The following is a 15,890-nucleotide window of genomic DNA, read 5'->3' on the forward strand; positions in this document are numbered from 1 at the left end:
ACCTTTATGGAGCAGCATATGGGGCATATTTTTCTAGGGAGCATCTTATGGGGCCACTATTAACCTTTGTGCAGCATTATATGGGGTGTATTTTGTATGGAGCATCTCATGGGGCCATCATGAACTGTATGCAGCATTATATGGGGCTCCTGATTCAGTATGGATATTCAAAAACATTTAGCCTACTGATGTCTCAATTAATTTTACTTTTATTGTTATCAATTTTTATTTTTTAAATTTACCAGTATCTGCTACATTTTCACCCTAGGCTTATACTCGAGTCAATAAGTTTTCCCAGTTTTTTGTGGCAAAATTAGGGGGGTCGGCTTATACTCTAGTCTATACAGTACTTATTTACATGCTTTAGCACTACCGAGTGCAAATTTATTTTGTTATGTATAGAGATGGTTACTCTTGGTTTGCACCTGTACACACCAGTTTCCTAATTTGGAAGTGCCAGTCAGTCTTTGGTTATTTGCGCCCTTCGTCATCCATGCAGTGTCCCCCAATCATGCTTCTGCACAGGCATACTTCTCTGTGCCCTGCCGAGGGCAGAGCAAAGTTCTGTAGTGCACATGTAACTGTGTTTTCAGGGGAACGTAAAGCAGAATGTCAGTAGTCTCCAGCTCCTTCTCTTCTCTCCATAGACTATTATTAGCAGCAACTGTATATGCAACAATAACATTTTTACTTTTATACAAATTCCTGCAAAAGCCCCTTAAATGAGAACCTGTCACTAGATTGATATTGCCCAAACCTTTGCAGCATGAATCAGAGCCTGGCCAGATATGTTTTAGTCTGAAGTACTGCAGCTTTTCAGAGAAAAGCCAGCCAGGGACTCTAGGGATAGACATGACTAGTCCATGGCAGGTTAATTTTTGCCCCACTTCATGTTTGTACATATGTGTATATGTAGGGAGAGATCAGCCGATCAACTAGAGCGGTCAGGGACTTGCCTCGGACTAGAAGGACTCCCTATAGTCCCTGGCTGGCTTTTCCCACTCTGTGTCTCAGAGTAAGGGCTCATTCACACTGTTTTTTCTACGGATGAGAAAAAATTCCAGATTATTCTGATCAGATTGTGGTTCAAGTGTCATCAGTTTTTCTAATGTGTAGAGAAACGGTAAAAAAAAAAAAAGTTCTCCATTCTGACAACAATCCACTGTCATCCGGGCACGGTCCAATTTTTTTTTTCTTCACTGACCCGTTGACTTGCGTTGCTGGTTTTGATTCGACCTACATATCAAAATCCGACATGTTGCCACGATTTTCCACGGACGGAGAAAATCACGGATATGTGACTGGCCCCATAGACTATCACAGGTACGAGTGCTGTCTGTGAAAAACACAAATGGCACTCGTATGTGAAAATGGGATGTCTGAATGAGCCCTAAAACATTTAGCCGGGCTCTGATTTGCAGCAGCATGAATCTAGTGATCGGATCCCTTTAAGGACCTTTTGCTCTAATACTTTCAGAAAGTAAATGTGCTTAAATGAAGTGATTTGTCCGTTCTTTGGGCGGCTTCCCTTCAGAGTATAAAGGATGCTGAAGGAACCGCTGCAAAACATCTGAAAAGGCATTGGTGAAACCACTCAAAGAAAATGGCATGTGTGGCTTTCCTGAAATGGCTTTGCCTTAAAAACATGGCGGGTATGTCGGCATCTAAAAGATAGCGTGTGCACATGGGTGGTACCTTTTTTTGGACACTCCCTATCTGAATTTTTCCTTTAATTTACTTACATAGCACAGTACAATGACTTTACCAGCACGTTCTGATGTCACGGTGACCTGTCAGAAGATGCCATCGCCTTACGCCCACGACCCAGACATGAACAGATATAGAAAACTCGGGTGCCATAACCCTAAAGGTACTGTCACACTTAGCGATGTACCAGCGATCCCGACTAGCGATATGACGCTGTCAGGATCGCTGGTACATCGCTAAGTGGTCGCTAGTGAGCTGCCACACAGGCAGATCTCACCAGCGACATCGCTAGGGACGGGGGTCGCTACTTACCTGTCACACTAGGCCATCCTGCGTCCTCCCGCCCGGCTCCACGCGTCACTCGTCCTCACAGCAGGAAGCTGACAACGAGAAACGGTCCTGAACGTTCTCGCGCGATCAGCGATAACCAGCGGGGGAGCCGGTCGGAGGTAAGTATCAGACATAGCGATATCGCTAGCAATATCGCTATAACGTCACTAGTTATAGCGATATTGCTAGCGATTTCTCTTAGTGTGACATGCCCTTAAATTGTCTTCCTATCAGTGGAAATTTCAAAGAAAATTCCCAGCCCAGAATTTTGCCTTTCTAACCAGATAGATTAAGGTGAACATCTTTTTTTTTTTTTTTTTTTTTTTTTTTTTTTTAAAGGGTTAATTTTGCACCGAAAAGATAAATTCCCTTTTTCCTATTCCAGGCTTCCATTGGTATTATACGTATGAATGCCCTTGGATATCTAGAAGCTTCTTACTAATCAGAAAGGGTCATCATGTCTGAATAAATGGTGGTTTATGCAAATAATCCCAGATTGGTGCAATGTTTTACTATTCAGAATTGAAAGGAGAGTATTAAATATATGGGAGGGTAGCCACCAACAACGCAGGCTCTTATTACCAGCTAGGCGGTGGCACACGTACGCTGCTAGATGCTGATTTTGTCAGGATTATTAAAGTTCTCCTGATTTATGAGCTAATAATTATATGTTACTAGAGCTTAATATTATAATGTTTGCTTTGAGAATATAGAAGAGCCGACAAAGGGGCGGAATAATTATTCAAATGAATGGTGTGAATAATCGGGACGTTCATCTCTTGCATGTAAATCGCTTGCCATCAGACTTGTCTGCTTGATGTATTACACCACATTTGATTAAGACCCATCACCTGCCACAACTTTATACTGCCATTAGGAAACTTTTTGCTGTCACTCACCTCGGCCATTGTAGCTTGTGTATGTTCCAAGAAACCTTTTCGCTCATACTTGCCGTTTTCAACTCCCCTGCTCCTTCTCGATAAAGGATGGAGGAAAAATTCTGCCTAATGTCCAAATCAATCTGATGCATGTTTCTCACATCTGGGGCTTGTATACCATATAGACCTGAGGTGCACAAGTCTGAAATTATGTGAATGTACTATTCCCTAAGCTTCATAATGTTTTTAGGGGTATTGTTATTCTAGTTATATATTGACCATACATTATTGTATTGTATTGTATATATATATTGTATTCTTGTTATATATTGGCCATAATATAACAAGTGGGGCTTTAATTTCTAGAACTTCCACTGTTGTGGACCAAATATGGTCCTCTGCTCCCCTCTGTATCAGTGCATTAAAAAGGAGTCAAGATGACCAAACATGAGTGCAGCTATCCCCATAACAGAAGAGTTACTGAACACAGAGGAATCCGAAATGACCACATGTGGCCCCCAGGCCACATGTTTGTGCACCCCTGATGTATCCAACCCTATATGTGCTTATAGGGAACCATTCATGGCCCAATCTCTATTAACCTGCAGAAATGGGGTTAATCTGTAGGTTAAAAGCATTCTAAAGCCGTGTCGCAGCTGCCACACTGGAAGCAGTTACCCAGAGCAAATAAGCTTTATCCCATCCAGCTTTCAGTCATGGCGGTGCGGCCGGTGTGGCTTCGGTCACCGCTCAGTATAAAGTGAATGGCAGCTGTAAGCACACCCCGGCACTGACAATACAGATACGCTGCAGAGACAGTTGTCAATCCGTATGACCGAGCAAGCTTTCAGCTGCTTCTTACTGAGAGGTGCATGAAGTTAATTTCCTCCTGGCAGCAGGGCTTTCAGTGTGGCAGTCGGGAATCTGTAGACCACTATTAACCTGCAGAGTAACACCATATTTGTAGGTTAATAGCTTTTGGAAACCTCATTTCCATTTAATATATCAACCACACATCACTTTTTTTCTAATCTATTGCTATTACATGTAGAACAAATTTTAATAGAGTTTTCTGTTTCCAGGAAAGCCCTGTGCTTTACTCACTGTCCTCAGGTCCAGAACTGAGTCTCCGTCGCTGCTCCAGAAGTTTTTGTATTGTCTTCAGAACTTATGTCACATTGACAACGCTGTAGTCAGTCAGTGAGCTCGGTATCTCTGCCTGAGTTGACAATATGAGCCGCTCGGAGCCACTGAGCTTGGTTATTAGCTGCTGCGTTGGTAACGTGACAGTAGCTGTGGAAAGTATCAGTCACCTGTAACAGCAGAGCCTCAGAGCTGGACCTGGCAGGGAGGGTGAGTAAAGCAAAGTTTGGGCTATTTTAACCCCTTTGCGACATGCGTCGTACTAGTACTGCTCTGCGAGAGGTGCGTTTGTGCCAGCGGCAGTATTAGTACAGCACCGTGATCGCGCAGCCTCACGCTGAGCGCCGCGGCGATCACGTGCGGGTGACAGCCGACACCCCCGCAGCAGCGCCCATGATTGGCGCTAGGACCGATCTTGGGCATTTTAACCCCTCTGATGCCACAAGCATCGCGCAGGGAGGGGGCTTGCTGCGCACCTCCATCAGTATAACGTGAGACCCCTGCACCAAGATGGCCGCGGGGCCCTTCCGGGTCTTGCAGGTATGGTAGCTTGTGAGCGCCTCCTTTCCTGCCTGTCAGATCTCGATATGATACTCTGTAGCAATATCGCTTAGTGTGACATGCCCTTAAGGGGTGCTGTCATGATGGACTACTTGAAACACCATTACCTGTAGGACTAAATTCCTACTTTCCAGGATGTCCTTCCTGACAGGACTACCAGGAGAAATACCAAATAACTCCTACTAGGGAGGGAATACTGCTTGGAGGACTTTCCTTCCAAAGGCCGTCTGTTGATTTGACAGAATGTCCAACTTATAATGTCTGCAAAAGGTATTTAAATTAAACCAAGTCGCAGCCCTACCGATCTGGTCCATGGATGCCCATCTCTCTCTGCCCACGAAGCCGAGATTGCCCTCAGCGAGTGAGCCCTGAGGTTTTCTGGCGGAGTCTTTTCTGCCGAGATATATGCTGCACTAATTGTCGACTTTATCCATCTGGCTAAAGTAGCTTTTGAAGCCTTTTTCCCTTTGTTCTTTCCAGCCATCTGGACAAAGAGGTTAGAGTCCACTCTCCAGCTCTCTGTTTGTTTAAGTCTATAAACACCTTGGGGAGAAAAGCAGGATCCAATTTTAAGATGATACAGTCCTCCTGAATCTTTAAATATGGGTCACTTATGGAAAGGGCCTGGATCTCGCCTATACGCCTTGCCGAAGTTATTGTTACTAGGAAGACTGTTTTAAATGCTACAGACCTTAGGTCTGCCTGGTCTTGTGGCTCGTATGGATTTTTGCGTAGTTCATTTTGTACTGAGTTGAGATCCGGTGGGGGTGCACTGAGCTACGTATTGTGGACATAATACCCTGAGTACCTTTAATAAATCTTACTACAAAGGGATGATTGACCAGTGGATAGTCAAAAAAGAACCCAGGGGTGAAATCTGTACCTTCAACATACTAGGCCTCAAACCCCTATCAAAGCCAGCCTGAAGGAAATTTAGAATCTGAGGAATATTTGGACCTTGAGTGATGGATACTGGAACTGTACTTTGTGAACAGAACTTCTCCCAGACCTTTAAATATATAGCCAAGGTTACCGGCTTTCTGCTCTTTTGTATGGTAGAGATGACTGGTTCTGACAAATGCTTTGACTTAGATTTCCTTCTCAGGATCCAAGTTGACAGTTGTAACAACTGTAGGTTTTGCTGAACCAGAGGGCCCTGCATCAGAAGATCCGATCTTGGTAGGAGAATTGGGTCTTCCAATGCCATCCACTTTAAGAGGGAGAACCAGCTCCTTTTGGGCCAGTATGGGACTATTAGGATTACCGATGCGTGGCTCTTCTGGATCTTCCTCAGAACTCTCGGTATTCGAGCGAGTGGTGGGAAGGTGTAAGCGAGTCCCATATTCCCGCTCTATTCCAAGGCATCTACCCCAGTTGGATTGTCTCCTGGATTTAATGAGAAGAATTCTTTTGTTTTTGTATTTATTCTTGAGGCGAATAAGTCCATCTCTGGCGTTCCCCAGCGCTGGGTCAGGTGAACAAAGACCTCTTTGTTTAGAGACCATTCCGAGGGTTGAACCTTCTCCCCGCTTAGGAAATCTGCTACCTGATTTTTTCTTTTTAGGTTTTTAGGTGTTCTTCCGTGATTGATTTTACTGTGAGCTCTGCCCAGGAGAATATTGTCTTTGACAGTTCCTGTAAGTGACGGTGCCTTAACCTCGCTGATGTAGGTGGGAGGATACTGTGGTCAAGTTGTCCGAGAAGATCTTGACATGTTGATCCTGTAGCTTTTCTTGGAATCTCCTCAGTGCTTCTCAGAGTGCTCTGAGTTCCCTGTGGTTTGAGGAGCTGTTGCGCACTGATGTGAACCATGTTCCTTGGAGGTAACTACCTTCCATGTGGGCTCCCCAACCTCTAAGACCTGCATCCATAGTGATGTTTACACACGGGAACACTCTCCAGGGTCTTCCCTTCTCGAGGTTTGCTGTACTGGTCCACCATGACAAAGACTGCTTTACCTCTCCGGATATTAACATCCTGTTGTCCAACGATGTTTCCTTGCCGTCCCATGCTGAAAGGACCTCCCGCTGTAAGATCCTTGAATGGAATTGAGTCCATTGGACGCTGGGAATACACAAAGTAATTAAACCCAGGATTCTCATGGCTTTCCTGATGTATTTTCCCTTTTTTACCGTCTTTTTTTGATTGTCTGTTGTTTGTGCGGTGGAAGGAATGAATACTCCTGTTCGGAGTCTGGGAGTACCCCCAGAAACACCTTCTTCCTTTCTGGCCCGAAACTTGATTTCTTTAAGTTTATTAACCACCCCAGCCTCTCCAGGAGTGATACGATTGTTAAGCATTCTTCCATCTGTCGTAGTGAGTCTGCTACTAATAGCAGGTTGTCCAAGTATGGGACGATGAGAATGTTCTTTTCTCTTAAGAAAGCCATAACTTCTACCATAAGCTTTGTGAAAATACGGGGAGCACAGGAGAGACCGAATGGCAGGCACTGGAACTGAAAATGAAGTACCCTTCCCTGTTCTTTTATTGCAAACCTGAGGTACTTCTGGTGCGAGGCATGGATAGGTACATGATAATAAGCACTTTTTAGATCTAGTGTGTTCATTACCGATTCTTTTTTTTTTTTTATCAGCGGTATGCCCTATCTGAGTGACTCCATTTTGAACTTCTTGCAGGCAACCCACTAGTAGGACCAGGATGGGGCCAATCATACCAGGATAAGGATGGGATCAATCATACCAGGACTGGGATGGGGCCAAGCATACCAGGACCAGGAGGGGCCAATCGTACCAGGCTAAGGATGGGATCAATCATACCATGACTGGGATGGGGCCAATCATACTAGAATAAGGATGGGACCATCATACCAGGATGGGGCCAATTATACCAGAATAAGGATGGGTCCAATCATATCAGAATGCCAAAAAGAAATGAATATTCATTGCCATTCACGCCCATGGGCATGGAATGCAGTGAATATTCATTTCTCTTTAGCAGCGGGCACAGTATGTAGCCTGCCTCTGTGACCTGCTGCTCCACCGAAACCGCTCCCCCACCTTCCCCACCACAGCCAGAGCTGGTACATCCGGACTATGAGACGCTCCCCCCATTTTACTTCACGTTTTGGGAGGAAAAAAGTGCATCTTATAGTCAAAAAATACGGTATATTTGCTGAGGTCATCACTGTCCCCATTGGGACTCGCAATCTAAATTCCCTATTAGTATGTCTTTCATGCATGGGAGGAAATTGGAGAACCCAGGGGAACTCCGTGCAAACACGGGGATAACATACGGTCTTCATGCAGATGATAAAACATGCTTATTTTTGCGCACTTTACTTGATATACAAAACACTGCAACTCTAGTTTATTTCTGCTGTGTGTTCATTTGACAGAAGCTCCCTAGGTGCTTCCTGCGCTCCTCTAGCGTACAAGATTGCCATTACCTTCTTCCCAGGTTGTTTGGTAATCGACAGCATAAAACACCCTGACCTTAGAACCAAGCTGGCAAATGCGGTGCTCCTCGCAGCCATAGGAGAGTGACAATTTCTGACTTGCATATGATACTTTATGGATTAGGTTTTCATCCTAGACCCTTTTAAAATTCCCCCACTGAATACTTTTTTTTACACCAAATTCCTATTGGCTTCAATGTGATGTGAGGAGAAAGGGAACCGCTCTGTAATCTTCAACCAGTCACTGAAAAAACAGCAATACGTTTCAGTACATGGTTAAAATACTAGTTTACTGCACAATGTTGCAGGCTCCAGTTTTAAAATAATGATGAACAACCACTATCACACCTCTCATCCATGCAGGGAGTAGTTACTTAGCATTATAAATGCACACAGGTAAGGGTTCTATAGGGCGCAAGTCACACAGATATACAGTAGGTAGTGGACAGTGGCTGGCTTACAGCCTATTGATCAAATCTATACTCTATCAGGCAGGCTGCCCAGCATTATGTAAGTACACCCCACAAGGACAACCAACTTGACTGGGCCTGGCTGCATCCTGCAAAATACATTAGATGTCAGTTGATATTTTGGCTAAAACATGCAAACTCATATCCAGTGAGTATCTATAATCTATAATATAACGTTGTAAGCGTCACTCTGTCCGAAGCCTTTATAGACTGCGCAAGCGCGATGCGCCTGTACAGTCTGGCTCCAGACAGAATGAGGTAGCCAGCGGTGAGGAGTGTATATGGTGCCGGAGATGGCGGTACCGTACACACTGCATACCGTCATCTCCGACGCCATACATACATACTTACCTGACCAGGAGGAGCGTTTCCGCGGCACCTCTCTTCGGCCGGATACCGGGGCAGGAGGGCGGCCGGAATCACGCATGCGCTTAGCGCAATCCGGCGCCATTTTACTGAAGACACACTTGCAGTGTGTCTTCAGCAATATGGCGCCGAACAGCGCTATGGGCATGCGCGATTCCGGCCGCACTGCTGCCCCGGCCTCCAGCAGAACGTGACAGCGCTGGAGCACAGAAAAGAAGGGTGAGTATAAATGTATTTTTTTTTTTGTATGTGTGTAGTATTAATAGGAGTGAGGGGACCATTCATACCAGGATAGGGAAGGTGAGAGGACCATGCATACCAGGATTGGGGGATGAGGGGGCCATGCATACCAGGATTGGGGGGTGAGGGGGCCATGCATACCAGGATTGGGGGGTGAGAGGACCATGCATACCAGGATAGGGGGTGAGGGGACCATACATACCAGGATAGGGGGGTGAGAGCACCATGCATACCTGGATAGGGAAGGTGAGAGGACCATGCATACCAGGATTGGGGGGTGAGGGCACCATGCATACCAGGATTGGGAGATGAGGGGTACCATGCATACCAGGATAGGGGGGGTGAGAGGACTATGCATTCCAGGATAGGGGGGGTGAGGGGACCATGCATACCTGGATAGGGGGATGAGGGATACCATGCATGCCAGGATTGGGGGATGAGGGGTACCATGCATACCAGGATTGGGGGATGAGGGGTACCATGCATACCAGAATTGTGGGATGAGGGGACCATGCATACCAGGATAGGGGGGTGAGGGGACCATGCATACCAGGATAGGGGGGTGAGGGTACCATGCATACCAGGATTGGGGGATGAGGGGTACCATGCATACCAGGATTGGGGGATGAGGGGTACCATGCATACCAGGATTGGGGGTGAGAGGACCATGCATACCAGGATTGGGGGATGAGGGGGTACCATGCATACCAGGATTGGAGGATGAGGGGTACCATACATACCAGGATAGGGATGAGGGACTACCATGCATACCAGGATTGGCGGATGAGGGGTACCATGCATACCAGGTTAGGGGGTGAGGGGACCATGCATACCAGGATTGGGGGGCGAGAGGACCATGCATACCAGGATTGGGGGGGATGAGAGGACCATGCATACCAAGTTTGGGGGATGGGGGGTACCATGCATACCAGGATTGGGGGATGAGAGGACCATGCATACCAGGATGAAGAATGGGGTGCCATGCATACCAGGATTGGGGGGGTGAGGGTACCATGTAGACCAGGGTAGGAATGAGGGGTGCCATGCATACCAGGATAGGAGGGTGGCAGCACATAGCAGGACGGGAGACCATATACCAATAAAAATGCTCGCCACCCGGGTGTAGAACGGGTTCATAGCTAGTATGTATATAGGATGCAGAGGCCCCAGTATACCATGTATAAGATAGGAGATCTTTGCTGTTTCATTTTTCATGGGATTGTAACTGGCAGAGCTTGCATGAGCAGTGTTTTTCTAGTGGCATAATGATGACTGTGAGTTTAATGTGACATTAAAGGGATTTGTCAACATTTATAATTACATTTTTTTTTCCATTTTCTTTTTGCAAATATATGTACTTTAGTGATTACTTTGTTCCCGAAACCATTGTCCCTCAATCCTAATTGTTTATTAGCTGGTGACCATAGCATGACATCACGTCATAAGATTGCAGCAGGAAATTTAGGCTAAGTGCTGCTATACCATCCTAGCTGACAGCACATTATTCTATGAATTGCTGCTTTAATCTCACATGTCATATATCTGATCAATAAGGAGCACTGTGAACTATTGATGTGGGGACACCATAGAATCAATAAGGTACAGAAGTAATTATTTTTAAATACATTTATAGATATTGGAAACCCTCTAACCCAGGGGAGGGCAATTAATTTTCGCCAGGGGCCATATGAGAGACCATGATTTTTTTGAAGGGCTGAACCAGTAGGCTGAAATTCTTTTCAATCTTAATTTTATCATATTAATTATTTTATATTAATACTAATTGTATCATTTAATATTGAGCAGAGTTAAGTATGCTGACACCCATCTATATGTATGAGCCCGCACACAGCCTCCTACATACAGTATGAGCCCCACATAACCCCTCTATATTCAGTATTCTCCCCCTGTATAAGTTGTGAATGCCCACACAGCCTCTCTGTATACAATGAGACCTCCACATAACTCCATATATACAGTATGAGCCCTCAGCCCACTATATACAGTATAATCTCTCACCGCCCCTATATATAGTATGAGCCCCAGCATAGCCCCCTATATACAGTATGCAAAGGTATTACAGTTTATAATATAAGCGATCAAATGGCAATCATTGGTTCAAGTCCCCTAAAGGTGATGGGAGTGGGGGAGTAATAAAAAATACAGTTTACAAAAAAATTATAAAAATATTTTTAAGTTTAAGTCACCCCTTTTTATCCATTTAAAAATGAAGATAATTAAAAGAAAGTTAAAAAATGCTGATTTCTGTAAAGCGCTGTGAAGATTAATAGCACTATATAAGCAAATAAAATAAATACTGTATATACTCGTGTATAAGCCGACCAGTGTATAAGCTGACCCCCCTAATTTTGTCACAAAAACTGGGAAAACTTGACTCGTGTATAAGCCGAGGGTTGTGCTGCACAAGCGTTAATGCTGGCCCAAGAAGATGCTCCATAGATAAAAAAAAAAAAAAAACACACATATATTGCTACACATTAGAGTTGAGCGACTTTGGTCGGATCGGACCCCAATGCAAGTCAATGGGGAATAAAAGTCGGCATTGAGCGGATGAGTCATCCGATCAATGCCGACTTTTATTCCCCATTGACTTGCATTGGGGTCGGGTTTCGGACGAAACTCCGACTTTTTTTGCCCTAGTCGGACCAGTTTCATTTGAAACAAATTTTGTTTCATGAAACCCGATCCGACCAAAGTCGCTCAACTCTACTACACATGTGTTAATGCTGGCCCAAGAAGATGCTCCATAAATACCTCCCATATGCTGCTACACAAGGGTTAATGCTGGCACAAGAAGATGCTCCATAAATACCCCCCATATATTACTGCACAAGGGTTAATGCTGGCCCAAGAAAATGCTCCATAAATACCCCCATATGCTGCTGCACAAGGGGTAATGCTGGCCCAAGGAGATGCTCCATAAATACCCCCCATATATTGCTTCACAAGGGTTAATACTGGCCCAAAAAAGATGATGCTCCATAAATACCCCCATATGCTGCAGCACAAGGGTTAATGCTGGCCCAAGAAGATGCTCCATAAATACCCCCCATTTGCTGCTGCACAAGGGTTAATGGTGGCCCAAGAAGATGCTCCACAAATACCCCCTATATGCTGCTGCCGCTGCTGCAATTAAAAGGAAAAAAATGACATGCTCACCTCTCGTCGCTGGGGGCCAGGTGCCGGTGTCACCGCTGGCTCAGGCCCCCGCCACTGGCGATATTTACCGGTCCCTGATCCATCACTGTGCGTCGCTCTGTCTCCTGGGTCTCTGCACTGACTACGTCATCACTCCCTCTGTTGAATATCACACCCAGAGGACCTGGGAGACAGAGCGGTGCACGGCGATGGAACGGGGACAGGTGAATATTGCTCTGCCCCCTGTCATAGTCACCCCCTCCTGGCGCACGGTCATCTCTGTAGCCCCTGCTTCTTCCTCGGTCATCTTCCTGCGTTCAGTGGTCACGTGGTACCGCTCATTAAATCCATGAATAGGCGCATATTCATGACTTTAATGAGCGGTACCACGTAACCCTGAACACAGGCGCAGGAGACCTAAGGAGAAGCAGGGGGGCTACAGAGACGTGCCAGGAGGGCCTGAGTATGATCTCTGACTCCCCCGCCGACCCCCGGTATATGACTCGCGTATAAGCAGAGAGGGGGACTTTCAGCCTTAAAATATGGGCTGAAAATCTTGACTTATACGTGAGTATATACGGTACATTAAAATAATAAATGCCAGAATTGCCACTATCCCTAATTAGTTGCAATAAAAGTGATAACATTTGTATGTGCGTAAAAAAACAAGCCCTCATAAAGGTCCATCAGCTGAAAGAAAATTAAGAAAAAAAGCTATAGTCTCAAAAACTGACAATTCAAAGAATTTTTTTGCATCTTTCTGAATATTTTTTTGGGCAACTAGATTATATAAGAAAAAATAAATAAACTTAAAGGGAACCTGTCACCCCCCGCAGGGCGTTTTTCAATTAAAGAGCCACCTTCAGCAGCACTAAGGCTGCATTCTGTGAAGGTGGTTCTTCTTTTTCTGACCCCCTAGTAACACTGAAAAACGCCCTGGAGGGATGACAGGTACCCTTTAAGTTTGGTTTTGCCGTATTCTTACTGACTTGGAGAATCGTATTGCCAGGTCATTCTTCCCACACAATGTACACTGTAAAAACAAAACCTTAAAAACAATGAGGGAATTTAGTATTTTTCATCGTGGTTAAATGTATGGTGTGTTATTCAAAACTACAACTGCCTCTCATAAAATAAGCCCTCATACAGCTGTGTCAATGGAGAAAAAAGAAACTAAGACACATTCAAATAAGGATGATGGGTAAAGGTTAATGAGTTTTATAAATAAATGTAACAAGAAAGACCTCCCAAGAACCTAACGGTGGTAAAAGAAAATGCTGCTGGGAGGGAAAACAAACCAACTTGCAGCAAGAATATAACTGGAGCTTCCCCACTAAGGTAAACCCCAAAGATAATGATCTTGGAACTCCTAAGTATACATCCACCAGGAAATATAGCCAGCAAGGAAGTGCAGAGAAGTTATACTATATAAAGACTCAACCAGAATTTGAAAGGGCAAACCAAAATGGGAAAATGGAAAACACTTGGAAAGGAGCAAACCATTAAGGGAGAATAAGGACAGAGAAGAAAAAGGCCCATAGCTCAATAGGCAGAACAACTGATCACCAAGTCACAGGTCACCGGATTGAATCCCCAAGCCCATCCATGACACTTTAACATTTTTTGCTTAAGAAATGAAAAAGCCATCCAACTCTGGCAACATATACCTTTAATTATGGATGGTTCCTAACTCTTTTGACTCAATCCACCCATCTTTCCCTAAAAGTTTTAATTAAGAGCGAAATCTGGATTTCATCTCTTCTTCAATTCACATGAGGTCTGTTTGTGCGCTTGGTCCCACTCTAATAACTTGCTTCTCAATCTAAAATTAAGTTACACCCAGTCGTGGTTGGATGGCTTTATTTCTTGATCAAAAAATGTTATCTACCGGTAAGTACCTGATGCTTTTTACATGTATATCTATAGTGGTATTCATGTATTCCTTAGTCACAGTGTGCTGACACACAGTGTATGTATGTGTTTTTGTATTCTGCCACCTGTATATTAAGGCATACACAGGTGTCCTTGACACTCTAAAACAACAGGTGAGCCGATACTTTTGGAAACAGTGGATTTCACCACCCATGCACCCAGGTGCTCCCCGTTTTTCCTCCCCGTATATTTGCACACTTACAATTTGGTGAATATTTGCAGTTTACAGTCACAACTGTTGTGGATCTTGATGCAGGTTACGTTTAAAGTAGACCTACTGTAGCTATCTCTCTCACTCATCCAGGCACCATTATGTAACGAAGATTGCATGTATTATTTTATCAAGTACAAAAAAGGAAATGAAGCCAGCTCTCCACATTCCAGGTGCAAGGGAACCCCGTCCTGATGAGACGATATGCAACAGAGAAAAGACAAATCTTTGTTCCAGCTCCCTGGATAAAAATCTTCAAATTTTATTCCAAAAGCGAAACGCGTTGCTTGCTGTCTCTCTGTGCATACATGGTGCGGTCTTGGAGCATGTCTTTTGTCATGTTTTAATTTTGGAATAAAATTTGAAGATTTTTATCCAAGGAGCTGGAACAAAGTTTTGTCTTTTCATTATTTTATCAACTGCTAATTTTCTTTCTGTGTCTTTTTATTCAGGTAAAGGAGAAGATTATGATGCCATCAGCATTAATGCTGATACATATGACAGCGACATAGAAGGGGCAAGCTGTGAAGAACGCATCCATGAGATACCAGTTACACCTGGTATTAAAGCTACAGGACAACCTGACGACCTTGTGATGGACATTGAGAAAAGTGTGAATGAGATTTTGGGTATGGCTGAGCCAGTGTTGGAAGAAGTACCTACTGTCTCTCCTGTTGTGCTCCCAGAGGAAATTCAGCCCTCAGCCCAGCAGCTTGAACTGTTGGAGTTAGAAATGAGAGCCCGTGCGATTAAGGCCTTGATGAAGGCTGGTGATGTGAAGAAGACTTAGAGGGATTGTCTAATCAGAAACAGACCCTTTTTAAAACGCAGCTGATCCCCCCCCCCCCACCCCCAGGTCTTGTTCTTCTCTTTCACCCCAAAACACCTAATTTTGCAGGGATAAACTGACCAGCCAGGCATTACTTATGCACTTATACAAAGCAGCTCTCTGTTTTAAATTCCCTTTATGATGTCTATATATCTTGATAGGACATATAGGTAGAGGTGGTCTTTAACCATTTCTTATCTGTTATTAACAAACATTTATTTATTACATTTTTCATTCCTGCCTGGGGTTTACATTAAAACTTGATTGTCCACATCTGTGTTTTCCTTTTATAAAGTTCAGTAATTTTAGGAATTTAAGCATTTATTTTCTTATTAAAACCTTATTTTCTCATTTAGTTTTTGTTTTCTGATTTAAAAATTGCTGTTTTATTTTCTGTACATGATTCTGGGGGCGGCCATGTTGCCTGATGTGCTGCACCAGATCCTAGCTGAAAAAGTGCTAAACTAAAAACAAAAAAATGGGGGGGGCGTGGCCTAGCGCGGATGTGAGTGGACGCTAGGTAGAAGAGCTCCGCCGTCAGATTTATGAATTATCCTTAAACAGGCCGTTCTAACACTGACCTGGGCACATCGATTGGCACAGTGAGTGCCCAAGAGTCGGGAGGAGACGCCGTGAGTGCAGAGGAGCG

The 15,890-nt window shown here is 44.4% G+C and overlaps 1 protein-coding gene across 1 annotated transcript in view; it reads left to right on the plus strand.

The window, feature by feature from the left end:
• The window catches only part of CAAP1 (caspase activity and apoptosis inhibitor 1), a 67,757-nt gene extending 52,161 nt beyond the window's left edge, over nucleotides 1-15,596 (plus strand). Inside the window, exon 6 of the mRNA XM_073543684.1 lies at nucleotides 14,865-15,596. Coding sequence (XP_073399785.1) covers nucleotides 14,865-15,202 — 338 coding nt within the window. The 3' untranslated portion in view covers nucleotides 15,203-15,596. The remainder of the gene's footprint in view (nucleotides 1-14,864) is intronic.
• Nucleotides 15,597-15,890: the final 294 nt, after the last annotated feature.

The sequence above is a fragment of the Dendrobates tinctorius genome, unplaced genomic scaffold (genome assembly GCF_039654945.1).
Source record: "Dendrobates tinctorius isolate UK_male_01 unplaced genomic scaffold, ASM3965494v1 ptg000134l, whole genome shotgun sequence".
In the NCBI taxonomy this organism is placed as follows: Eukaryota; Metazoa; Chordata; class Amphibia; order Anura; family Dendrobatidae; genus Dendrobates; species Dendrobates tinctorius.